The sequence below is a fragment of the Bison bison genome, unplaced genomic scaffold, assembly GCF_000754665.1.
Source record: "Bison bison bison isolate TAMUID 2011002044 unplaced genomic scaffold, Bison_UMD1.0 scf7180017864199, whole genome shotgun sequence".
In the NCBI taxonomy this organism is placed as follows: Eukaryota; Metazoa; Chordata; class Mammalia; order Artiodactyla; family Bovidae; genus Bison; species Bison bison.
Window position 1 is genome coordinate 1537884 of NW_011494771.1, and position 27216 is coordinate 1565099.

General features: G+C 45.1%; 1 protein-coding gene across 6 annotated transcripts in view; it reads left to right on the top strand.

Annotated features, from left to right (window-relative positions):
* FAM49B (family with sequence similarity 49, member B) overlaps positions 1–27216 on the top strand; it is a 124687-nt gene that overhangs the window by 2966 nt on the left and 94505 nt on the right. For 4 of the 6 annotated variants that reach the window (XM_010844322.1, XM_010844323.1, XM_010844325.1 and 1 more), the window contains one exon: positions 12372–12424. In XM_010844322.1, coding sequence (XP_010842624.1) covers positions 12372–12424 — 53 coding nt within the window. The other 2 variants (XM_010844326.1, XM_010844328.1) reach the window with 1 other exon arrangement.

A 27216-nucleotide genomic window follows, 5' to 3' on the forward strand; every position in this document is an offset into this window, starting at 1 on the left:
GGGGGGGAGAGGGGCTCTGGACAGCCCCTCTTTCCCAGCCTGTGTCAGTCCTTCGGGATTTTAACTGGGCAGCCATGCTGGTGTGAAGCAGCCCAGCACTTCCTGTGTAAGTGCTCTCGGGGTGGCTCTGGGGAGCTGGTGCTCACTTGCCCGCCTCCCCCAGCCCTCCTCACACTCAACGCCCCCTGCCCCACTCCCACCCCCCACCCCAGGGCTTCCATGGACCGCCCACAGAGGGAACGCACCATTGATTTTTGTGCAGGTTGCTGGAGAGAGGCCAGGAAGATGGCCCTGTAAATGGCAGCTTTCTCCTGCTCACCCCGCTCCCTCAGCTGGGCTGTGTGGTTATTCAGATCAAATGCCCTTTCCTGTGAGGTTCATTGAGGCCACGACCACCCGCACTTACTCTCTTTGCACCTAAGTTTTCTTTTTTTTTCCTGTGAGCAATTCAGGTTTATAGGCTTTGGAGAGTATGCAAATATTTGATTTAAATTCAGGAAGTCTGGAATGAGGAATAGAAAGAGTTACTTCTCGTTTATTTTTTTTCCGGGTGACTCGGGGAGGATGGGGTGGGGATGACGTGATGAATCCAGCCACTTGGTCCTCCAGGGTGGTGCTCCCAAGAGGACAGGCCAGGCCCGGGGCAGTGGGCTGGGTCCGCCAGCCCAGGGTGGCCTGTGCGAAGAGAAGGGACATGAGAGGGTGCATAGTTTGGAGGCTTCTGTAGGTCTGAAATGGAGCGTGGAGCAGATGATAAGAAGGGTAGTGCCTGCCACCTGAATAATAGCTACCAGTTGTTGGTACTTCCTGCTGGCCGGTCATGGAGCCCATCTTATCCCTTTGACTGATCTCAGTAAGCTTCTCCACAAACCTGAGTGGTAAATACCATCATCCCTGTTTACAGCCGAAGAAGCCAAGCCCCTAGAGGTTAAGAAATGTGTCCAGGATCACCCAGCTACTCAGTGGCAATTTGAGTATGTCAGGCTCCAAGGCTGTGCTAAAAACCAGTGCCCTGTGTACTGCCCAAGGGGTGTTCATAGACTCCATGGACTGTTTGGGGGATAATTTGTTGTTTAGCAGGTAAGTCATGTCCGACTCTCTGCGACGCCATGGACTGTAGCCCCCCAGGCTCCTCTGTCCGTGGATTCTCCAGGCAAGAATTCTGGAGTGGGTTGCCATTTCCTTCTCCAGGGGAATCTTCTCGACCCAGGAGAACCCACATCTGCTGCCTTGGCAGGCGGACTCTTTACCGCTGAGCCACCAGGGAAACCTTTGAGGATAAGTGGCATCCTATAAATCAGAGCCTGAGGCTTCTAATAAGCATTTATTCTGGTGGTCAGAGGCTGCATACTGACTTGTAAGAGGGAGGAGAAAAAGTGTGGGTCAGAGTGGACACAGAGGCAGTGAGCCCCAACCTGGGGCATCGGAGAGGGAATGAACCCAGGCACCCAGAGTTCCTGTCCCAGCCCTGCCCCAGCACCATGGGGCCTTGGGTGAGTCATACTGTCTCTAGCTTCTGGTTTCCTTTTCAGTGAAATGAGAGTAACAACCACAATAATAGCATCTGTTGTGGGCTTCCTCAGTGCTGGGTGCAGCCTGGGATACCAGGACGGAGAGGTGTACAGATTAGGGCTTCTGCTTGGGGTGCTTGGGGATAGTGGGGAAGGAGGACCCTCCTCACCGAGGCCGCACACGAGACACGGGACAGCTCAGGCCTGGTGAGCCGGAAGGGTCTCTGCCAGCTGGGGCAGGAGGGAGGCAAGCAACTTGTGGCCTAGCTGTGGTGTCAGGGTCCCCCGACCATCTGACTATTGTCCCTGCAGCCAGAGGGAGGGACTTGTTAACAAGGGGACTTCTCTCCCCAGCCCTAGTTCTGCCTCGTGCTCATGTGTGCTCAGTCACGTCCGACTCTTTGCAACCCCATGGTCTGTAGCCCACCAGGCTCCTCTGTCCGTGGGCTCCTCCAAACAAGAATACTGGAGTGGGTTGCCATTTCCTTCTCCAAGGGATCTTGCCGACCCAGGGATCGAACCCATGTCTACTGCTTAGCAGGCAGATTCTTTACCACCAAACCACCTGGGAAGGCCCCTAGCACTGCCTAGATAGTCCTCATGAGAACCACCTTCCCAAGCCCTCAGATGACAGACACCGAGTCCCAGCCATGCCACTGGGACTCACAGTCATCTGGGAGCTTTCTGCAAACACCGGTGCCCAATCTAAGGAACAGTGTTGCTAAAAAGCTCCCCAGGTGATTGTGATCCACAGCCTGCTCCTCCGGGGACCTGCGGCCTGTTCCTGCTGAGGGGGTGGATTCATTAGGGCCGGGGACAGGTTCCAGACACCAGATACCTCCAGGGCTTCGCAGCTGCTCCTGGTTGCCAGCTCATGACTGTGTCCTGGCCCTTGGATGAGGCAATGGGGGTGGTGTTCTCCTTACATGTGCCGCATACGGGCTGCGCCCCGTGTGTCCTGTGCCCCTGGGCACTAAGTGGCCGGCCCGGGTGTGCCTGAGCCCTGTGGGGCACCTGGGCTTCCTCCGGGTGCTGCCTTCTCACTGCTATGGGCAGGGCCTGGATCCTTGCCCCCTGGACCATGTAGGGTCATCCTCAGATGGCCTGAGTCTCAGCATCTCCCAGGACCCAGCGCCCGCTGCCCCAGTGGGACTCAGTGACAATCAGTCACAGGTCTGGGACCAGTCAAGCAGCACAGTTGAATCTGTGAATCTGTCAATCAGCACAGTTGAATTCTAAACCCGGCAGTTTGGAATCTGAACTTGAACCTGCCAGGGATGCTGGAAGTCTGGTCGAGTTGATGCCCTTGCACTCTTTTGGGTTCAGAATCATATTTTTCTAGCATTTTTACATAGTATTTTACATTTTTTACATTTAACATGGTTCATTGGCTTCCAGAGAAATCCTTTTGCATAAGTTCTCCCAGGAACCAACCACTTTCTGAACACTGTCTTGTAGTCAACTTGTCAGGATCACAGAGGGAGAAACAAGCTTCCCCAGGGAGTTGTGACACATTTGCGCATGACTGAGTCAGGATTCGAACCATGGTCATTCTGACTCTAAAGCTCATTCCGTGCACAGAGGTGGACCGTAGTTCCAATTATGTAAAACCAAAGACAAACTGTTCTATATGGTGGCTACTAGCCACATGGGGCTATTTAAATAGAAATTAATAAAAATTAAATAGAATTAAAAACTCGGTTGCACCAGCCAGAGTTCAGCTGCTCCATAGTCACCTGGGTCTGGTACTCCTGTATTGGACAGTGTAGATAAGGAACATCTCCAGCAGTGCAGAAAGTTCTATCAGTGCTGAGCTAGAGTGACCACATGGCAGAGACATGGCTCTAGGCCCGGCTTGCACAGTGGCTGAGGACAGATAGAGGCGGGGACATGGTGAGCCAGCTGTCTCACTTTGTTGCATGCGTGCTAAGTCGCTTCACCTGTATCCAACCCTTTGCGACCCTGTGGACTGTAGCCCACCAGGCTCCTTTGTCTGTGGGATTCTCCTGGCAAGAATTCTAGAGTGGATTGCCATGCCCTCCTCCAGGGGATCTTCCCAACCCAAGGATCAAACATTCGTCTCCTCCATTGGCAGGCAGGCTCTTTACCTCTAGCGCCACCTGGGAAAGCCCCATGTCACTTTGTTGGTGTCCACTAATAGAGCGACCAGCTGTCCTGGTTTGCCGAGGGATTTTCAGGGACTTGGGACTTGCTTGGTTAATGCTGGGAAATTCCCAAGAACCTGAGACATCGGTCACTTTGTTCACTGCACTGTGTCCATGTAGACCTCCTGCTTGTGCTCAGGTCCAGGACACAAGACGTGAACAAAGAGTTGCTCCAAGGTCAAGGGTCGGGGGAAGCTAGCTGATGAAGTGGCAGCATAATCTGGGAGGAGTGCTCTGAGAAAGGGGAGTACCAGGTAGGATGTCCCCAGAAGCCTTTCCCTAAAGGGCATGCACCTGAGCCGAGAGCGGACACCTGGATGCAGTTCGTTAATCAGGTGAAGGAGTTTGGAAGTGGGTGGAAGCTCAGTAGTCAGCCCTGGGTAGTTAGGAGTCGGAAATCTTGGGAGCTGGTTCTGACTCCGCTGTGATCCTGCTGTCTTCACTGCAGGCAAGCTCCTTTCCTTCCGCATGTCAGATTCTCCCATCTATAAAACCAGGCATTTAGACCAGACACCCCCAATAACATTCTCTACCTTCACCCATGTCCTGCTTTCAAGTAAATTGTGACATGTCTTTAACGGTGGCACAGTTTGAAAAAGGTAGGATTAGGGCTGACCCACAGGGTTGCGGTTTTGCTGAGATGGTACTGAGTCTGGCTGTCAGTCTCCAGGAAGTCTTCTCTTCCTCCTTCACCTCCTTTTTAATTTATTTTTTTAATTGAAGTATAGTTGGTTTACAATGTTGTGTTAATTTCTGCTGTACAGCAAAGTGATTATATATATTCTTTATACATATATATATATTCTTTTTCTATTAGGGTTTATCACAGGATAGATATATACCTATGTTTAATATTTGTTTATTTATTTAGCTGTGCTGGGTCTTAGCTGCAGCACACAGGATCTTTAGCTGTGGCATATGGAATCTAGTTCCCTGACTAGGGGTCAAACACGCACCCCCGTGCTTTAGAAGCATGGAGTCTTAGCCACTGGACCACCAGGGAGGTCCCCAAAGTGGCATATGATTGTCAAGATTAGGTGATGGGAGCTGAGAGGGCAGTGCAATTGATGAAAGCTGCAGTAGTTATCTTAACATTGTTATCCACAACCATTTACCTCCTATGTGCTTATTTATTTTCATTTTCTAATTTCTGATTCTAAACATTTAGGGTTGCCCTTGTGACCCTATCCTTTGTATTTCCTTGTCACCCCTGGTCAGAGTCACATTGTGTCACAGTAGCCAATTCACACACTGTCCTTGGAGCCTGAGATCCTTGAAGATGGGAACTCTGTCCTCATCTCCATCTCCCTATGCCTCTGGAGTTGTCTGGCATGTGATAGTCAATCATGATATTCTTATTGAGCAAACCAAGCTATTACTTGCTTGTGTGGTCACTTTTGACTTTGTTGTGGTTCTCAGAGCTACTATTATAAAATGCTACAGACTGGGAACTTAAAAACAGCAGCCGTATAGTTCTTACTGTTCCAGAGGCTGAAAACCTGAGATCCGGGCACCAGCGTGCTTGGGCAAGGGCTCTCTTCTCATCGTGTGCTCACGTGATGGGATGAGTGAGGGAGCTGTCAGGGGTCTCACTTACAAGGGCACTAATCCCATTCATGAGGGCTCCACCATCATGACCTCTCAAAGGCCTGACCTCCTAAAGCCATCACACTGGGGAGTTAGGATTCCAACATGGGAGTTTGGACAGGACACGACAGAGTTGCTCAGTCCTGTCCGACTCTTTGTGACCCCATGGACTGTAGCCTATCAGGCTCCTCTGTCCATGGGATTTTCCAGGCAAGAGTGCTGGAGTGGATTGCCATTTCCTTCTCCGGGGGATCTTCCGACCCAGGAGTCGAACCCGGGTCTCCCGCATTGCAGCAGACGCTTTACCGTCTGAGCCACCAGGGAAGCCCGGAGGGGGGACACAAACATTCAGACCAGTAATACTTGTTATGATATGTATAATAATTATTATATGTATAATATGCATATAAATGATGCTGAAGCTCCAATACTTTGACCACCTGATGCCAAGAGCTGACTCATCGGAAAAGTTCCTGATGATGAAAAGGTTGAGGGCAGGAGGAGAAGGGGACAACAAAGGAGGAGATGGATGGCGTCACTGACTCAATGGACATGAATTTGAGCAAACTCCGGGAGATAGTGGAGGACAGGGCAGCCTAGCATGCTGCAGTCCATGGGGTTGCAAAGATCAGACACGATTTAGTGACTGAACAACAAGAAAAGCGCACATCATGATTACTTTTGCGTGTGTACGGATTTGCAACATGCAATGGCAGATGTTTGGAGTTAGAAGGCGAAAGGAAGCAAACATTGGCATGCTCAGGTGTAAACCATGGAAGGGTCTCCTGCTAACAATGTGATCCTGGACCAAACGCAGTAGATCTTCCAGTCTGGCTGTTGAATGCCTTCTCTGCTTAGCCCAACAGGAGACAGATGCCGACTGGCTTAATTCATCCAAGCAGGGCAACAGGAGGTTTGGACATGTTCTTAATAAAACTTTCTCATCTTGATTAAGAAATATATATATGTTTTTTTTTAAACAGATTTTTGTTCTCTTAGTTAAAACTGAGGGGTAATGTGAACATATAGAAAAATGGCCTTCCTAATACAGGCTCAGGGAGGCAGTGGTAGGGAAAAGTTGGATTAAGAGAGCACTTTGAACTAATTGCAATGTTAGCTTTTCCAAGTGACTGTGGAAACTGCTGAGTGCTCACAAGTAGCTTTTGCCGGGGCCCCTTGAATGTGCAAGATAAGCTAGTTACCTGTGCAGTGATCACATTTAATATTTTTTGACAAATTTATAAAAAGAATGAATGTGCTTAAAAAAATTTTTTTTTAAGTTTGTTAAATATTGCCCTGGGGAGTTTGGGATCCATATGCATATACTGCCATATTTAAAATGGATAAGCAACAAGGTCCTATTGTATAGCACAGGAACTCTGCTCAGTGTTACGTGGTGGCCTGGACGGGAGGGGAGTTTGGGAGAGAATGGATACGTGTGTATATATATATGGCTGAGTCCCTTTTCTGTCCACCTGAAACTGTCACAACATTGTTAATTGGCTATTCTCCAGTATAAAAAGGAAAGCTAAAAAAATATTGCCTTGCTAATATTTTTACATTCTCACTAAGTCCTTTGAATAGTATAAATAAAACTTCAGCTTAAGTTATGCAGATTATCATGAATCCTGAATAACAATACTTATTATAAATAACATTTGTTGAGTATTTAGTACATATTAGCCACTGTTCTAGGGGAAAAGTTTTATTAAATAAGTGATTAAGAGTTGTTGGAAATAGTGCAGAGCTCTTGTAATTGAACAGGATTAGGGGTATATGTTTATAATTTTGTTAACATATAGATATTTTTATTATTATTAACATAGGGATAGAATGAATCAAGGCTAAGAGAAAACAGCAAGTGATAAACAAGCCAATAAAACTATAAGGTGAATTCACTGAGGAGAAGGAGTAATTACTTGAATTATTATTTTTTTGTTTAATTAACATTTATTAAGTGTCTTCTGGGTAACAGGCCCTGTCAGGTACTTTTGCATCCGCTGTTTTATTTAATTACAACGCCTTCATCGCTCGCAGATAAGATTTCCCGTGGGCTTTCTTCGACTGATGAGCTAACCTAGCCCGTGGTTTGCAGTCCTGTGTGTGCTGTACAGTCACCTAGGGATCTTGGGAAAACTATAGTGCTAAGGTTTCATCCTTAGAGGTTCTGTTTTAATTGTGCAGGCTGGGGACCCAGCAGCGGTATTTTTAAAGATTTTCCTCCTGCCCTGGTGAATTTTGGTTGAGCCGGAGTAAGAACCACTGTGCTAGGCCATTTGAGATGTTATTTCATTGGTACAAAAATATTGCTTTAAACTCTTCAGCGATAAGCAGCTATTGCAAACTTTGGGAGTTTGCTGTGCCAGGTGGATACAAGTCAAACATCTGTTTTCCTTTGTCTGTTTCCTATTAAATGGGATATGGAAAGTGTCAGAATAATGATTGAATGAAGCAGGCTAGAAAATGTTACCCTCAATGTCCCAGACCCAGAATTTCCAGGTGCACTTCATTTGTCACCTGGGTTTTGCTCTGTGGTGGTTTCAGAAACATCATGCCAGTGACTTGCATAATAAGTTTGTTCGTTTGGTTTTTGTTTTAAGTAACTTCTACTCTAAAAGGCGCGTGCGTGTTAAGTCGCTTCAGTCGTGTCACTTGTGACCCCATGGACTGCAGCCCACTAGTCTCCTCTGTCCATGGGATTCTCCAGGCAGGAATAGTGGAGTGGGTTGCCATGCCCTCCTCCAGGGGGTCTTCCCAATCCAGGATCAAACCCACGTCTCTTATGTCTCCTGCATTGGCAGGCAGACCCTTTCCCACTAGTGCCACCTGGGTTCCTTTAAATGAAATACATACATTGATACAGAGTATCGATCTGTGAATAAAAACTTTAATAAGAGGACACAGGAATTATAAGGAATTCTTTTGGTGGAAGGGTGATATAGGTCAAAATGGCCTCCTTAAAAATTATGTTTGCTGTCACAGTAAAGTTAATATCAAAACATTTTTTTAAAAAGTGTTCAGGGAGCTCAGCTTTCCTTTAAAAATTGTTATAGCCTGAGATCACATTATAGAGAATTAAAAAGTGATCCATAATCCAAGAACATACCCAGACCCTAAAAAAGTTTTTTTAGTCATCTTCAAAAATAGGTCGATGCTTCAGTGGGAGCTTTAGTCCTGCCTAGAGAATCCCAGGGGTTGTGAAAGTGTGATATAATTGGTGGTCAGGTAAGGGCAGATTCCACTGCTGCTGCTGCTAAGTCACCTCAGTCGTGTCCGACTCTTTGCGACCCCATAGATAGCAGCCCACCAGGCTCCCCCGTCCCTGGGATTCTCCAGGCAAGAATAGTGGAGTGGGTTGCCATTTCCTTCTCCAATGCATGAAAGTGAAAAGTGAAAGTGAAGTTGCTTAGTCAGACCTGCCAAGTATTTTCCCCTAAAATAAGCAACGTTTCTGGTAGGGGCAACTAGATAGCCTTCCGTTTAAGACTGTTGTCCCACTTTAAAAAAAAAAAAATTATTTAATTGGCTGTGCTGGGTCTTAGTTATGGCATATGGGATCTTCAGTAGTGGCATGCAGGATCTAGTTCCCTGAGCAGGGATAGAACCCAGGCCCCCGGCATTGGGAGTTCAGAGTCTTATCCACTGGACCACCAGTCCCCCTTTTAAAAACATTATATTGCGTTAGCTAAGAGGCCTTGGGCAAGTCATATCATCCTTTCGGACCTGAGTTTCTTCACTGGTATCACAAGTGGTGGGGGTGTTAGTTTTCCAATGGGGCTTTGCTGAGTGTCTGCAGTGGCTTAGGGAGCCCTGGGGGAGGGGTGTTGAGCTGACACCTCTCTGGGTTTTCCACACTGGTCTCAGAGCTGCTATCTGAGGGCAGCTCTGGGTGGGTGCTCCTTTGCAGAGACATTAAACCCATTCATGTCTGCATGCATTTTTGAGGGCTTGGTATGAATCAGGGGTCAGTGCCAGGGGCGGGGGACAGCAGAATGACCAAAACGAGCATCCGCCCTCAGGTAGCTTCAAGTGTCCTGGAGACGACAGTCTACACAGATAATTCAGCATTTCTTCAGCTAGGTCAGGGGCTGGGTGGGAGAAGGAGGTTGGGCAAATGACTGTGTGAGTGAGTCCTGGGTGCTTTTTTTTTTTTTAAAGAAACAAATGACAAGTAGGGGACAGCTCCCTCCTTGAGTCACTGGCGAGTCACTCCCGAAGGGAAAGGAAAGAGGAAGGACAGGGCCCATGTGGGAGGCTTGGCATTTCCCTGAGTGGACTCAGGGACGTGGCTGTGCTGGTGCAAGGGCTGTCAGGCCAAGAGGAGGATCTGGGGTCTCAGAAGACCACAGGGTCAGCCCTTAGGACTGGGAGGGACTCTGAACATGTTTGAACATTATTAGTCGCTCAGTAATGTCCGATTCTTTGCCATCCCATGGACTGTAGCCCACCAGGCTCCTGTGTCTGTGGGATTTCCTGGGCACGAATACTGGATTGGGTTGCCATTTCCGTCTCCAAACCCTAGGTCAAGGTCCTGGAATTTGGTCCAAGGGTCTTGTGATTGGGGTGGCTGGGATTCTGTGAATGCTTGACCCTCCTAGTCCAGGCAAATTGCCCTGGCAAGTCCAGCTGCTTGCATGTCCAGGTCGACATACATGATGTCTCTCTTCCTGCCTCTTGTGCTTGATGTTGTGAACCAGCCATCCTGCCTATGGGCCTTCCCATATGCTGCCAGTTTTGCTTGGATGCCCTCGGTTGGGCAAGTTCTAACTTGTCTTTTTGTTCGCAGCTTAGATAACACCTCCTTGGGGGAAGTCTTCCTTATACCCAGCACTTTCCCTCCCCTGTGGAATTAATTAAATACCCTTTTCTGTGATTGCCCAGCACCTGTACTCATTGGAAGCACAGCATCTTAACCATTGAACTGCCAGGGAAGTCTTTATTCCACTAATCAATGAGAGCTCTTTGTGGCTGGGACAGTTTAATTATTGGAATTAATCCCATGGCCACATGCTTGGCACGTTGAAGGAGCTCAGCAGATAGGTCTTGAGTGAATGAGTGTCCTCCCTTGACAGAGCAGCTGCAGAAGCTCAGCAAGGTTCAGTGACTTACCCAAAGTCACACAGCTCTGAAAGACCAAGAACGGACTGGAGCCCATGCTGTAAGTCTAAAGAGGGGAAAAGATCAGATCCAGTTTCTAGAGTCTCCCATCCAAGTACTAACCAGGCCCGACTCAGCTCAGTTTCTGAGATCAGATGAGATCAGGCGTGTGCAGAGTGATATGGTGGTAGACCGGTTTCTAGAGTCATAGTCCAGCTTTTCTCTGTCCCCAGAGAGGAAGTGAGAGAAAGTCACCCTTGTTTTGAGATGACTTTCTTTCTAGGAGAGACATACTCTCTTTCCTGGTTGTCTCCAAGTGATGGCAAGACCAGCCTTATCTTCATGTTCTTGAAAAAGAGTTTTGTGAGAGCAAGTTAGTATACTTTTTTCTAATTTCTAGTATACTTTTTTCTAATTTCTAGGACTTCTGCCCAGGACCTTAAAAAATTGTTCCCAAGTAAACAGCTTGTCTTATTTTCTGCTTTGTAAATCTGGTCAAAGAATCAGAAAGAAAGAAAATGAAATCTTTATGTAATTGAGCCGAGAGGACTGTCACCGTGCTTCTGGGCGTCTGTGTGTAAGTGCAAACACACAACACAAACACGAGTGTGGACCTTGTGCTTACCTGTGAGGCCTTAACTTGGGAGTGTGCTTTGTTGTTCAATCTGTAAGTCACATCTGCCTCTCGCGGCCGAGTGGACTGCAGCCCACCAGGCTCCTCTGTCCATGGGATTTCTCAGGTGAGGATACCGGAGTGGGTTGCCATGCCCTCCTCTAGGGGATCTTCACGACCCAGGGATTGAACCTGCGTCTCCTGCATTGGCAGGCGGGTTCTTTACACTGAGCCGCCAGGGAAACTTGGTATGCCTATGTTGTTCTAAATGAAATGGCTCTTTTCTTTGGCCACTGAGCAGTTTTGTGATTATTCTTGAAAAGGGAATTTTAAACCACATTCAGGTGACAGCAGAAAGGAAACCTGTACTGGCGAACGAGAGGATTGCTGGCAACGCAGCCAGAGTGGTTGACATGATCGGCTGATAACGTTCCCCCACGACAATTAGGCAGGGCCCCCGAATCTTTTGTGAATACGGGAGGCTGGTTAAGTGGCTTCCGGTAGTCTCAGTCTCCAATGACAAGCAAAGAGAAAACACCTCAGGCAGCTAAAGATTTAATCAAAATGAAAGCCAGAAAAAAGCGTTCTCTTTCTGTTGCAGGCAATAATGAGTGTCTAGACATTGCAGACCTTGCTCTGATCTTTACACTTGATGCTGGTGAATGGGTTCGAATGGGATATTGTTTACCTTGGGTTTTATGAAAACTCCCTTTGATTCATAAGTTTGTGTGAATCTCTTTTGTAAGAGTTCTGAGGGTGACAAGGATGGTGTAATGTACGTTTGTTTTCCTTTCTCTGTGGTGTAGATACCTAAAGCAGGAAGCAAGTCAGGGGTGGAATGACTGAGACCAGTTCAAATTCAAGTTGAGCTGAGGGTTTTTCTGAGACCCGGACTTGCTGACGTAGCCCAGAGTCCCAGCATCCTTTATCATAGAATTATGAGTCTGAAAGGATCGCCAGGCTCCACCCTCTATGTCCCTGGGACAATGCAGTCCAGCCAAACTGTATCCCTTCATCAGAGGAGTTTGATTTGGGGTTTCTTTTTATTTGCTGTGCAACCTTCAGCAAGTTTACTTGACTTGAATATATAAAGAACTCTTACAACTTGACATCTCTGAATCTCCATTTCCTTTTTTTTTAATATCTTCATTTCTTTATTTGTCATATACCAGACTGTTTTGAATGTTAAATGACAAAAACATTTGTGAAACATCTTCTGTAAAATATAATGGTTTGGAGAAATATTATTTGGCTTGAAATACTACTGGATGGAAATGTTATATTGGGTTATTATTCTTGGTACAGGAAAAAAACAGTAGTGATTAGGATTTACTGGAGGCTTTTTGTGTGCTGGGGACTTGTGACTTGCCTAATCCTTGCTATATCTCTGTTTTGCAGGAGAAGAAACTGAGCCCTGGAGTTTGAGTAATTTGTTCAAGGTTACCAAGTTGGTAAGTGACAGAACCGGATTTGATTGTGGCCACCTGGCTTCAGAACTAAGCGCTTCATTTGAATTGTCTTGAGCCTCACAATAGCCCTCGAGAGCTGAGGTTCAGAGAAGTAACTTTCCCAAGTTCTCTTCACTGGTAAGGAGTTGTCTGAGTCTGTTCAGGCTGCTGTAGCAGAGTACCATAGACGGGGTTGCATATAAACAACAGAAATTTAATTCTCACAGTTCTGGAGGTTGGCAAGTTCAAGATCAAGATGCTGGCAGATTCAGTGTCTGGTGAAGGCCCACTTCCTGTTTCTTTGTGCTATAACCTCACATGTGGAAGAGGCAAGAGAACTTTCTGAGGTCTCTTTTCTACTAATCCCATAGATGGGTACTAATAGGTACCATAGATGGGTACTAATCCCATCTATGAAGGCCCTACCCTCGTGACCTAATCACTTCCTAATACCATCATGTTGGGGGTTAGGTTCCAACATAGGTTCCCCAATTTGGAAAGGGGATGCCAACAGTCCCTTTCAGAGTTGACTGAAAAATAATAACTATATCCAGGGGAGCTCATCAGTCCCCAAGTGTCAAAAATGGAGAGAAATCCAAGCCAAATGGTTATATGAGCTGAAGGCACAATAACTTATGGGGCTTTTGCATCCACAAAGCAGCTGTAGAGTCTAGGAGTTAAGGTTTTGAGACCACAGTGGGCCTAGAAATGAGACTTGGGCCCAAGGTAGACATGAATTTCCAGGAGCTTTAAACATTACATGTCTTCATGAAAAAGGACTGGAAAAGCCCCACTGTCAGGAGAAACAGAGAGGAAGCTTTTTTTGAGTGGAGAGAAAGTCACCAGGAAGAAATGAAAAATCTGGGGCTATACCGTATGTGGTTGTGGAATCTATATTGTTATTATCACGAGATGTGAGAACTTGAGTTGAGAAATTAGTATAAAAACTGGCTACTGTCTACTGTGGGGCTCTCTAGCACAACAGTAGGGATTGTGTTGTGTGTTTACACAGTCACTCCACTGGGTTATTTCAACAACCCAGACCTGGCAGACTCCCGCAGAAAGAACTCTGAAGATGTGTGCATAATTAAATCATATGGACTATTTAGGAAAGGAGTGACTTTGAGTTGAAAGTAAAAAAACCGTCTAAAAGAGACTATAAACTGCTGCTGCTGCTAAGTCGCTTCAGTTGTGTCCAACTCTGTGCGACCCCATAGACTGCAGCCCACCAGGCTCCCCCGTCCCTGGGATTCTCCAGGCAAGAACACTGGAGTGGGTTGCCATTTCCTTCTCCAATGCATAAAAGTGAAAAGTGAAAGTGAAGTCACTCAGTCGTGTCCGACTCTTCACAACCCCATGGACTGCAGCCTACCAGGCTCCTCCGTCCATGGGATTTTCCAGGCAAGAGTACTGCAGTGGGTTGCCATTGCCTTCTCCGAGACTATAGACAATATATTTTTAAATGATTAAAAAGCATACAAAAATGCAATGAAAGGTGGAAAAAGAATAAGTTGATTTAAAAAGCTGCCACGTAGAAGTGAAAAATAGTGATTGAAATTAAAATCCAACAAAAGCGTTAACTGACAGCCTAGATGTCGTGAAAGATGCTTAGTGAACTGGAAAACAGTGATAACAGTGTACGTCTGCTTAGTCCTTAGTGTGTGCCAGCCGCTGTTCTGTGTCCTTGTTTTAACGCATTGAATCCTCAGAACAAACATCTAAGGAAGGCGTTATCATTATCATCTGTGCTTTACTAAGAAACGAAGGTGCAGTAGTTTAAACCACTTGCCCAAGGTCACAGAGCTGCTAATGACGGAGCTGGGATTTGACCCCTGGCTGTCTTTTAGTGTAGCCTAGAGTCTGTGTGTGCAGTTACTACACTGTAGAGTATCATTAAGAATAAGCACTAAGCAATAAAGAGATGGGAATACGGTGGAGAGGCGTAGAGGAGTGGAGGAGAGGGTCTGCTTATGGCTCAGCACAGGGACTAGGGGAGAGGCAGCATGAGAAGACAGAATGATCAGCTGTCCCTTCAGATCTCCTCCACTTCTGAGGTTCCAAGAATTTGTGATCCTACTGAGAGCAGACATATTGTAAAAAGGGGCAGCAGAGCCTCAGTTTCCACTGTAGTATGCCTCAATGGGCTGATGTTTGACAGAGGTCTCTGGGGGGAAAAAGAGAAGCCCTGACTAGCATTTGCCCATCTCTGTGGTATCAGTACTTCCACCATGAACAATTTAAAGCTACCAACATGATGTCACTGAACACAGGCTTGGGAAGAGATGTGCACAGTCGGCTCTTTCGAGCCAGCCTGAGCCAGCTCAGCACACCAGTGCTGATGTTCATTCTGTTTTAAGCTCTGATTTCCGGGTTGTGCGTCCAAGGGGCAGAATTTTCAGGCAGTAGTAGAATCATGTGTGGTATCACGGGGCCAGGAAGAGACTGTGGGACAAGAGTGAATCTCTGCCCCGCTTTCTTCCCTTGAATTTGATAAACAAACCATTCTATGAATGTAGTTGGACAGACTGGCATCCTTATGACCCTGTTCGTGAGAGTAAAAGTGAGTCCAAACTCTTTGAAGGCCATTCCAGCATTTTAAGTGTTTGTACCTTTTGACTCTTGCAACCTCAAGGATTTTATCTTATAAATCCCATCTTTCCTATATATAAATACACACACACACACACACACACACACACACACACACACACGAAAGTGAAAGTGAAAGTTGTTCAGTCGTGTCCACTTCTTTGTGACCCCATGGACTATACAGTCCATGGAATTCTCCAGGTCAGAATACTGGAGTGGGTAGCCTTTGCTTTCTCTAGGGGATCTTCCCAACCCAGAGATTGAACTGGGGTCTCCTGCACTGCAGGCAGATTTTTTACCAGCTGAGCCACAAGGGAAGCCCATATATATTTAGTTTCCAAGGATTTTATCATATAAATCCCACCTTTCCTCTAGTAACACGTCTTACCTGTAGTGTGAAGATGTGTGTAATGTAAGCTCCTTGCAGCATTGTTTGAAATAGCAAGTCCCTGGAAGCAACTGAAATAAATGTATGTCAGAAAAGGATTGATGGAAGATATTAAGATATATCCTTACAGGAGAATACTGGGCCACTGTTTAAAATAATATGTCAAATATACCAAGAAGGAATCAGCTCCAGGATGCATTTCTTTTTTTTTTTAATTGTTTTTCTTTTTATAGTTGGCATATAACATGAGCTTCAGGGGTACAATATAATGATTCCGTATTTGTGTATATTGCTACATGGTCACCACACGAAATTTGGTTAGTGTGTGTTGCCGTGCATAGCTACACAATTTTTTCTTGTGATAAAAACTTTGAAGATGTACTCTCTTAGCAACTTTCAAATATGGAATTCTGTATTTTTTTTTTTTTTTAAGATTTATGGATCTATTTAATGGCTGCTGGGTCTTTGTTGCTGCGCTCTGGCTTTGTCCAGCTGTGGGAGCGACTCTCTTGTTTGCGTGCCTGGGCTTCTGTTGCGTGGCTTCTCTTGTTGCAGAGCCCGGGCTCAGGAGTTGTGACTCACAGGCTTAGTTACCCCGTGGCACGTGGAATCTTCCCGAACCAGGGATCGAACCCGTGTCCCCTGCATGGGCAGGTGGATTCTTAACCATGGGACCACCCAGGAAGTCCCATTATTTCCTGTATTATTAACTGTAGTCACTGTGCTGTACCTTACGTTCTCGTGACTTGTCTATTTTAGAACCGGAAGTGTGTACGTTTGACTCACTTTGCCTGTATCTCCCAACCCCCAGTCTGTTCTCTGCATCTATGCCTAGGGATTTTTTTGTTGGTGGTTTTTAGATTCCACTTAAAAGTGAGATAATACAGTGTTTTTTCTTTCTCTGACTTAATTTCACTTGGCATCATGCCCTCAGGGTCCATCTCTGTTGTGGCAGAAGGCAGGATTTCCTTCTTTTTTTACTGCTCAGTAATAGTCCATTATATATATATATAATAGATCACACTTTCTTTATCCATTCTTTCCAGGATACGTTCTTAGGTTAAAAAAAGCTGTATGCAGAAAAGTGTGTGTGGTATGCTCCCTCCCGTGTTTGGGGAGGGGGGTGGAAAGAGGGATTAGTGCTTATGCAAACCCACCCCACACATACAAAAGCTTGATGATTTTTGCATAGACTTTGCTGGAAGCACACCAAAAAAGAAAGTGGTTGTGGGCAGTACCATTTAATTCTTGAGAAGAAGTCAAGGTGATGGTGGGTTTGGGGTGAATGAATATCTTATTGTATATCCTTTTTTTAAGCAAAAAAATTTTTAAACATAAACGTTGTTGTTAAACTCATTAACAAAAAACTTCCCTTTGTGAGCTTTCAGCCTGCACCCCCTCTTAGTTTTAGAGGAAATTGGCATGGGGTTGCTGACCCCCAGCCTTTACGGAACACATGCCAAGCACCAGGCCCTTGCCAGGGTTGTCGTACACTATGGGTCTCTCCATTGCCTGACTCTGCCTGGACTCCAGTAGTGGCCTGGTCAGTGCGTGAAAAATAGTAATCCCATTTTCAGGAAGAAGGGCGGCTAAGTCTTTGTGGGAAGTCACGTAGCAAGCAAGAAGGGGAAGTGGAATTCACATGGCACTTGAAGAAATCTTAAAAGTGCCTTGGGAACAGAGAGAACCCAGCTGCTTCTTAGCAATCCCCGTTATCTGGTAGGCATCCGTCCCTCCTACCGCATCCCCAGCACCTCTCTTGAGATCACGTGGATGTGTTCCATCAGTATTAATTTTTCCACCTCTAAGATTCTTTGCTCTGGAAAGTTGGAGCTGTGTTCCCGGACCAGATGAATCGCTGATGTGTTTGGAAACCACAAAGGCAAGGAGAATGTGTCCTGCGATGTCCTCCTTTTCTGACTTACCTGCACAACTCTCCTGTTGAGTTTTGCATCATCAAAGATAACAAAGAGACACTAGCTCTGTTCACTTAAAAAGAGCAACCTTCAGGGCCTTTCTTAGCAAATTAGATGTCCCAGAGGTGCTTCTGTTGTCCCCCTTGTTGTTTTCCGAGATCAGTCACATTTCTAACTCATCCTGAAATGTCTTATGGAACCAGAGGCTTACTCTTGTCCTCTCTCTTTTATCATTTGGTAGTAAATAGGTTATTCATCTTCAGCGGGCTGTCATGATGTTTTTGTGATTATATCAACAGTAGTCCAAATAGGCAGTAAAACTCGAGTGAAGACTTAAGTTCATGGACTCAAAATCAAAAAAACCAGCCTGAGTATTATTTAAGAGTGTAGCATCATCTGTAACACTGGGGTGAAATTCTTGCATGGGAGGGCTGTTTGCTGGTGGCTGTTTCTATTTTGTGGGCTCAACCAGAGAGCACCCTTCAGAGCTTGTAAGTATCATTTCCCGTCGGGAAACGTGGGCTGTTGTGGTTTTAGTTTACTGTGAGATGACTCTATGTCAACAGTGTTATCTTGACTCCCCCAACCAGTAATTCTCTCTTCACTGCCTGAATGCAGGTACAGAGGAGGTTGAAATGCTATTTCTTAGCTGACGCCTATCCGGACTCCACCTTCCTGTGCTCTCCTTGCTCTACGTAGTGTTTAATTAAAGCAATCATCTTACTGGCTTTAAATAATTGTAGTTGTTTGTAGCTATCTCCACATCAGACCAAGTGTCAAGAAAGATGGTGTGGATCATCTTGCTTCATCTGTGCATAGCTGGCGTGTAGCTGATGTCAGAACACTTCAAATTTCACCAGTTAGGTTTCTTTTGAGCCCCAAGTTGAACTGCCTTCCACAGAAAAGGGATTCGCTGGTTTATGTAGCTGCAAAGTGCAGGGATGGAACCGAAGGCACAGAGCCTTAGACTGTGTTGCTAAGGCTTACACAGGTTTTCCTCATCTCTCAGCACTGCCTCTGATTTCTTTTTGGATTGTGGTGGCAAAGCATGTCAGCAGTTCTAGCAGCAGGAGAAAAAATGCCCCTTTCCAACAGTTCAGCAGAAATCTCAGGAAAGAGAGATTTCTTCTTCAATGTCTCTGATTGGTCTTCTCTGGGTAACATGCCTGTTCCTAACCCATCGCGGTGGCCAGGTGAATGCGATGCTCTGATTGGCCACCTTGGATCAAATGCCAGCCCCCGAAGAAGCTGGAGTAGGGTCTGCTCTCCCCAGAGCCCAGGAACTGAGAATGAAGGCAGGCAGATGTTCCCCTGGGAAATATGGAAACCATTTGTGAATGGGGGGTAGGCAGAAGCAAGATGTCCAATATAGTATGTTTTTAATCAGTGTTTACTCAGTGAATGAATTAACAGATGAATGAGCAAACAAGTTCTGCGGCTGATTCTCTGAGCGGGTTCTATGATATCCAGAGTGGGGTTTTAACAGATGGAGCCTTTGCAGAGAGCCTTGAAATCAAGTCATGTAAGGATGACATTAAGTTAGCTGAGATATTTAACAAGAAATAGACATATGATAGCTGTTCCCAAATGTTTGAAGGGTGTTCATAGGGACAGAACATTTGCTGGCTTCCTACTTTGTGTCATGCGTGCTGGGCTGGATGCTTTAATTGCCATCGTCTTTGCTTTTATTTTCCTTTTATTTTTATTAGACCACCAATTTATGTTCATTATAGAAAATCCAACACTGTACACACAAAAAAAGAGAAAAATAAAAGTCCTTCCATTAACTACCTAGGACTAATTGCTATTAATATTTTGGGGTATATTCTCTCAATCTTTTCTCCCTATTAATAGATGCATTAAAAAATTCTTATTTAATTGTGATAGTTGTGTTTGTCAGAGAGAAATTGTGGCTTAGACAGAAATTGTGGCTTAGGAAGTTGCCTGAGGTCCCAGGCTTAGGCACTAGAATTCTGGGACCAGAATTTGGGCCACATCTGTCAGCCTCAGAAGCCCTCTCTCATTCCCTGGTCTTTGATTTACCTGCTGCATAACCAGCAGTCTGTGTACTAATAGGGTTTTACTACAGTTCTGTTCTGAGAATCGTGATTTCATCGGTCTCTGTTTATCCACAGACTCATCTTTATTCATATAGTCGGGAAATATTTCATTGGGTGCTTTGTGGGTGCTGGAGGTTGCCCACTGGATAGCTGGTTCACATGCAGGGAAGAATGAGGTCCTTTCTCTTCCCAGAGACTTTGGACAAAATTTCTGAGCTTCCCTCGGATTGGATCATCTCAGGACACACCTCTGTCTCTCAACCAATCATGGTGACAGAGGAACACTGATTGGCTTAGGCCATTCTGGACCCACCCCTGGAATTGCAGATGAGGTCTGAATGAATGAGGGATGCTGCTTGGCGGGAGAGAAATGGAATAGATGCTGAAGAGGCAACTGCTATCTCTAAGTGTTTAGGATCTGGCTATAGAAAGATAAGTAAGGCATTGTACCTACTTTTTAAAAGTTCACATTCTAGTGTGTTCCTGAGAGTCTGACAGTGATCAGAGGAAGGGGTATTTACATTGTTGGATGTAAAAATGCATTACATAATTTTTTTCGTTCTTAGAGTGTCCTTGTCACAAAGGTGTTTCCATTTTACAGAGAGGAAACAAGTTCAGAGAGATTAAGTGGCTTGCCACAGTTGCACACCTAGGAGCGGAGCAAGGTGTTTTGAGGCTGTGGATCCCGTATTTCTTCCTCTCCCTATTGTGATAGTCATGGAGAAAATAGATCACTAACAGAGACCCTTCAAAGTTTTGCCTAATGACTCCTCCACAATAAGGGCCTTGGGAGTAGTTACTGCTTTTCATTTCAGGCTTTTGTTAGAGGATCATGCCTCCTGTTTTTTTTCTGTAACTCTAGATGGGAGGAAAATGCCTCTCCCTGGTCCAGATAAGTAAGAGATAATTGAATGAGCTTCTGAAAAAAGCAGAACCATTGACAGCTCAGAATACATCAGGAGAGATGATTGCCTTCAGATACTTTTACGAAAATGATTTCTCTTTTTTTTTGACTTTGCTGCCTGAGGCTTCCATTTGGTTTTAAAATAGTAGAGTAACTATTATGGAATCATACACAGTGCTTCCTCCCCCTGGGCCCCAAGTTAACTCATGTGTTCACAACACAGGATACATTTTTGGGTAAAGGGTTTATGGAAAGCCCAGTGTGATTCCTAAATTAAGCTGCCCAAACTAGGGCAAACAAGCTGGATTTTCTGGTTTTCTCCAGATTCTGTCGAGACTTAGCATTCAACAGAGCAAGAGATGGTCTGCTGAAAATCACTTGTGTGCTGGTGGTAAGATGTTTGTATTCATACTGTTGTCTGCACCCAACCTACAGGGGCTTTGCTGCCAGGTGAAAGGCCCCCCCTTTTTTTATATACATTCTTTTAAATTAATTGATTATGGATTTGGCCACGTCGGAGTCTTGATTGTGGCATGCAGGGTCTTTGTTGCGTCATGCAGGATCTTTTCCATGGTTCACATGTATTCTCTAATTACGATGTGTGGGCTCAGTAGTTGAGGATCTTAGTAGTTGGGATCTTAGTTCCCTGACCAGGGATCATACCCGAGTCCCCTGCATTGCAAGGTAGATTCTTTACTACTCAAGGTCCTTGTTTTTGTTCATAGATCTCCTGATCTCATTTATTTCCATCTCTGTGGATGTAATTTCAACCTGAGAGAAATGAGCGAAAAGAGAGAAATCAACATGATAGTTGGTGATAAGCTGACCCATAAGGTTTGCAACTTAGATGCTGTATTTTTGAGATCCTGTGTCTGCTTTTCACTTCTTTTTCAGGTTATTAGTGATGATAATTCATTTATTAATACCTATTCACATTTCTATTAATTTAGGCTATTGCGTTTTGGATCTTGGGGATGGAGAGCTGAACAAAGAAATAGTTACTAGTAGCCTTGGGGTTACTAGTAGTACAGTGGCTCTCCTCTGACCAAATCTCCTCCCAATCTGTTCACACTAGTATTGTATTTTTGGTTTTGATTTACTGTGGGCCTGGCAAACTTATGAAAGAGGAAGTGAGATCTGAAGGTAAAATGCATAGCCTTTAGCATGGGGTAAAGACCAGAAAAACCAGATTGCTGGGCTCATCTATTTGACCCTGGAGGGGGCCCACTGTGGTTGTTATTAGGACTGATATTTAGGGGTTGTTTGTTGCCTTATATAACCTCGCTCACCCGAATGATATGAACACCACTGTCATAAAGGTGGCAGGATCATGGAACCTGGGAGCAGACCAGCTTGTATGTGTGTGGGTGAGTGTGTGTACACCTGGACATATGTGTCTGTATAGATGTACATCTTGCTGCCTCTGGGACAGTGGTTCTCAAACTTGTCTGTACGTTAGAATCATCTGGGGATCTTTTAAAATTTCAAAGCCAGGGCTACACACAAGATGAGTTAATTCACTGATTCTGGGCTGAGACACAAGTACTGGGAGTTAGAGAGATCTCCAGGTGATTCCAATTTGCAGACAAGTTTAGGAACCCTTGGCGTATAAGAATTATAATAACAATATCATTATTATCATTTGAAGATGAGTAGGGGTAATGGTGGGCTTCCCTGGTGGCTCAGTGGGAAAGAGTCCGCCTGCCAATGTAGGAGACACAGGTTTGATCCCTGGATCAGGAAGATCCCCTGAAGAAGGAAATGGCAACTCATCCAGTATTCTTGCCTGGAAAATCCCAGGGACAGAGAGGCAAGGAGTCTGGCGGGCTACAGTTCATGGGGTCACAAAAGAATTGGATCAGACTTAGCGACTGAACAACAAGAACAAGAGATAATGGTAATGACAGTGTTACTAGCCACCATTTATCATTTACCAACTGCTGCTTATAAGGCAGGCAGTGACCTGAGTATCTAAACAGCAGGATCACATCTAACCTGCACAGCAACCCTGCAAGATAGCTTTATAGGTGGTTGAATAAGGAAAGGAGGAAGTCATGTGTTTGTAACTGATGTCAGCTACAGAGTTGCTTAATCCAAAGTGTCAGGTGAAGTCTAGAAAGATGGAGTTGTTGGGCTCCTTTTGTTGATCCCAGAGTGACCACTGTGGTCATTGTTGGGGCTGAGATTTAGGGCTTGTTTGTTACCGCAGCATAACATGGCCCATCCTGACGGATGCAATCATCCTTTTTAATAACCACAGTTTGATTTAGAAGTCGATATGCAAAAGAACATGTTGCAAGGTTATAAATTGAGGGTGAGTTTATTTTGGCTTGTGGCTTGGAAAGAGAAATGAGTGTAGTAAACCAGGCTATTAATCTTGGGCTGGTTGATTCATCCATCAAAATCCAAGGAATCAGGTGTAATAAATTAATAAAACATAACCTTGTGTTTGCACAGCACTTTTCTCAATGGAATACATGGTGCTAATGCAAACCTCATGCTGCAGCTGGTCTTTTTGACACATCCTAGGAGGACTGTCAGGTTAGGTAGGGCTATGTGTTACTGTGAGGTAAAAACAAAATCTAATTCACGTGGGAATCTGTATGCAACATCTGTAGAGATGCCTGACCGGAGTCTTGGTGAGTAGTTTGGACAGGAAGCGTGAGAGGGGTGGGAAGGATGTTTGTAGCAGAGGGAACAGCATGAGCAAAGGCACAAGGAATAGTACTTACAGGAACTCTGTAAGGAAGTAGTTCAGTATTACTACCAGGATACCACTCCCTTACTCAAGGGAAACTGGGAAGTCCCATGAAATCTTCATTTCCACTTACTTCTTCATCCTTCAGTACACATCTCTTAACATTTTTTTCCCCATACCTTGGAACAGATTTACGAGTAATGAAGGGTTAAATAAGGATAATGTGTGTGTGTGTGTGTTTCTTTTTTAATTTTTATCCATTGATTTTTGGTTGTGCTAGGTCTTCATCGCTACACATGGGCTCTCTGTAGTTGTGTCGAGTGGGGGCTACTCTTCGTTGTGGAGTGTGGGCTTCTCATTGCTATGGCTTCTCTTGTGGAGCACAGGCTCCAGGCTCATGGGCTTCAGTAGTTGTGGCACATGGGCTGCGTTGCCCCACGGCATGTGGCATCTTCCCGGACCAGGGATTCAAAACCCATGTCCCCTGCATTGGCAGGTGGATTCTTAACCACTGGACCACCAGGAAAGTCAAAGGATAATGTTTCAGTTGATCTCATGTATCCTGGAAGATCACACCAGACAACACATCAAATGTTGCACACTGCTTCTTAGTAGAGATTTTTTGCAGGACTGTGTTGACACCTCAGTGATCCAGTCCAACCTTTGGAAATCAACTCAGCAGTTCTCTATTGTAGATGGGAACCGGTGTGATCCTCACTCTGGACCCAGAATCCAGGCCTAGAGGATTGTGTTCTATGAGCCCCCCTGGACCTGTCTTGGACTCCCATCATTTAGCTAAGAGTACGATGTTGGATTAAAAATGAATTCCAAGGTTCTGTCCTTGTCTAAAATTAGGTGATTCATTCAGAAACTCTGATGCAGGCCCTTATGAATAACAAGTGGCCTATTAATTAACAATGTTAAATAAATGCTGAAATGAGAACCACATATATTTCTCTGAGTCTGTGAGTTCAAACAAGACCAGAGTTCAGGCAAAGTGGCATTCCCCTCTTCTTCTCTGCATTAAAACTAAGGATGGATGCTTTCTCATTAAACCTGTGTTCTTCTTTTTTTTTTTTTTTGCCCAGTGAATACTAAATTTGGTTTTCTAATTTATTTTTAATTGGAGAATAATTGCTTTACCATGTCGTGTTGGTTTCTGCTGTACAACAACCCTGAATCAGCTATAAGTATACATATAGCCTCTCCCTCTTGAGCCTCCCTCCCACTCCTCAACCTGTGTTCTCATGTGAAATCAGCCCCAGGATTTTAGAGAGGAAGCTAGCTAAACCAGTTAAGCTTCTTTTTAACTTGGACTTTATTGGTTCTCTCCTGGAAAGATTTCTTTTTTTTTTCCTTTTTTAACCTTATACAGTATCTCTTCTTCTGGGGCCTTGAAACTGTGAGAATCTAAACTCTTGTCTTGCTCTTAGCTCCTGTTTGGCATATTCACATCATACTGTCTAAAGCTCTAAATTTCAACTCTTGTGTCACATAGCTGGTGACCTCATCATTTTGGCTAATTTGGGAAGAGGGGGGGCAGTTTACATCTCACCTCCTTGTGCTGCTGATCCATTCCCTGGTTTCAAGGCTGTGGCCGTGCTGGGGGTTCAGAGTAGGGTAAAGGCCCTAGGACTGGGTTAACTCAGCTGTTTGACCAGCTGCCATGGTTTGAGTGCATGCCTTGTGCCAGGCATGGTGCCCGGCTCTGTGCTAGCACTGTGGATGCAGGGTTGACATGACAGGCATGGCTCCTGCCCTGGTGAACCTCACAATGTTCAAGGATGTACACAAATCACCATGCAATTTACAATTATGATATGTCCTTGAAATACGTAACACCGGTCCTGAGAACTCTCACAGCAGGGGCTCTGACCTGCTTTGCTCAAAGTTCAGATGCCTGGCGGTGATGAAGAGCTCAGGTGAGCAGGTGGAGGCTGGAGGCTTTCAGAGTAGCATGTAATCCCAAAAGCAAGGTAGGACCAGGTGAGAGGTTCAGGATGAAGCCCACAAACAGCACTAGGGTCCTGGTGATTTGATCAAGTTCAGCATAAGGGCTGGACGTCTCCTCCCTATCTCTCCCCACGCCCCCAGCGCTGACTCCCCCACACCAAGAGGAATGGTCCTTTCCCTTTACTTTCCAGGCTGCTTGTCTGTATCAGTTTCTTTGGCAGTTGTGTGTTGCTTTGTATCATAATAAGGTCGTGTGTCTTCATCCCCTGGAAGGGAAGGCTGTTTTCTGTACTCTTTGTGTGTTCCCCAGTGTGTGACCCTGGTTGATCAGTTGGGTCATGAAAAGACCTACATTTTACCAGTTAACTTCGGTTTGTGGGCCTCTTATATTCTTCTTGCATCCACAGCAGCAGATCAAGAAGAGTAACAGGTAGCCCCTCCAAAGGCCTCCGAATATCAGACTCACCAAAGCCTCTGTTGATTAGACAGTGAATGGGGAAATACTATCAACTTGGGTATAGTTTAATAGAAATTAGCTTGTAATTAAAAGTTCAAAGTAAGTTGGCATTTCTTTTCTGAATCATATTACCTAGTTTTATTTCTACCCCTGTGATTCTTTCCATTCACAGAATAACTAACGTCCAAGAGCTGCCTCCTATTTGCTTAAGCCCTTTTGGCCCCTTCCTTCGGGTCTGCTGCCGTCTTCCTTGGACATGTCTTCCATTGCGCCTTCATTTTTCTCTCTTTACATGCTTCTCTGTTCTAATGCTGTCTTTTTGAACAGATACATTTATTCAGAACATTGAAGGAAAATAAAAGTCTTTCATCCCTACTCTCATGTTGTCATTGAGATTTAATTTCTCTGATCCCATCTGCCGTTTCCCCTTGAGGGTAGATATTTTATATGAGTGGCATTCTATTTTATGTATATACTTCTGTGCTTTGCTCTTTTTTTTTTCTTTTAATTTTTTTGGTGACTCTACACAGCTTGCCGGATCTCAGTTTCTCTATCAGGGATGGAACCTGCTCCCCCTGCGTTGGAAACACAGGGTCTTAACCACTGGACCATCAGGGAAGTCTCTGTACTTTGCTCTTTAATATTCACAGTTTTTCAGTCAACAGATGTTAATTGAGCTCCTGTGTGCCAGGCGTTGCTCTAGTGGCTGGGGATAAACAGATCAGTGAACAGACCAGATCTGCATCCCTGTTGTCCTGGTGCTTCTGCCTTATTCAGAGAGATTCACGATAAACACAGTACAAATTCTATTAGGAGGTAATTAACATCATAGAACAAAAGTAGGGTTAAAGAAGGTTGGGATTGTTAATTTATAAAATATTGTCTCATGTTGCTACCATCTTCGCATGTACATATGTGCTGTGTACTAAGTTGCTTCGGTCATGTCCGATTCTTTGAGACCCCATGGACTAAAGCCCGCGAGGCTCCTCTGTCCATGGGATTTTCCAGTCAATAATACTAGAGTGGGTTGCCATGCCCTTTTCCAGGAGATCTTCCTGACCCAGGGATTGAACCCCGATCTCATGTTTCCTGCGTTGGCAGGCGTGTTCTTTACCACTATCACTCTATGTACCTGCTGCTGCTGCTGCTGCCAAGTCACTTGTCGTGTCCGACTTTGTGCGACCCCATAGACGGCAGCCCACCAGGCTCTGCCGTCCCCGGGATTCTCCAGGCAAGAACACTGGAGTGGGTTGCCGTTTCCTAGGGGTTGCTTATTATCCTTGATATCGATGGATTATAATTTATTGAAAACCTTAGAAATATAAACTTCAAATCTGGAGAGGACTTAAAAGTCCTTGAGAGTAGAACCTTCATTTTCAAAGTGAGGAAACAAATCCAGAGAAATGAAATGACTTGTTCAAAATTATCCAGCCCCTAAGTGGCAATGCAGAAGCTTTTAAATTGTTATTAAATTAGTTTTCATTAATTCTAAAGACAATTCTTTCAAATTCAACTATGCTGTTTCCCTGTTGCAGGAAACTTATTTCTGGTTTTTATTATACATAATGCTAGTACAGGCAGCTTTATGCAAATACTACCTTAAGGTAGGAGGTTAATTAATAATTAGAAATAATAACAAACAAGGACTTCTTTGGTGGCTCAATCAGTAAAGAATCTGCCTGCAATGCAGGAGACATGGGTTCGATCCCTGGGTGGGAAAGATCCCCTGGAGAAGGAAATGGCAACCTGCTCCAGTATTCTTGCTGGGAAATCCCATGGACAGAGGAGCCTGGTGGGCTACAGTCATGGGGCCGCAAAGCCAGACATGAC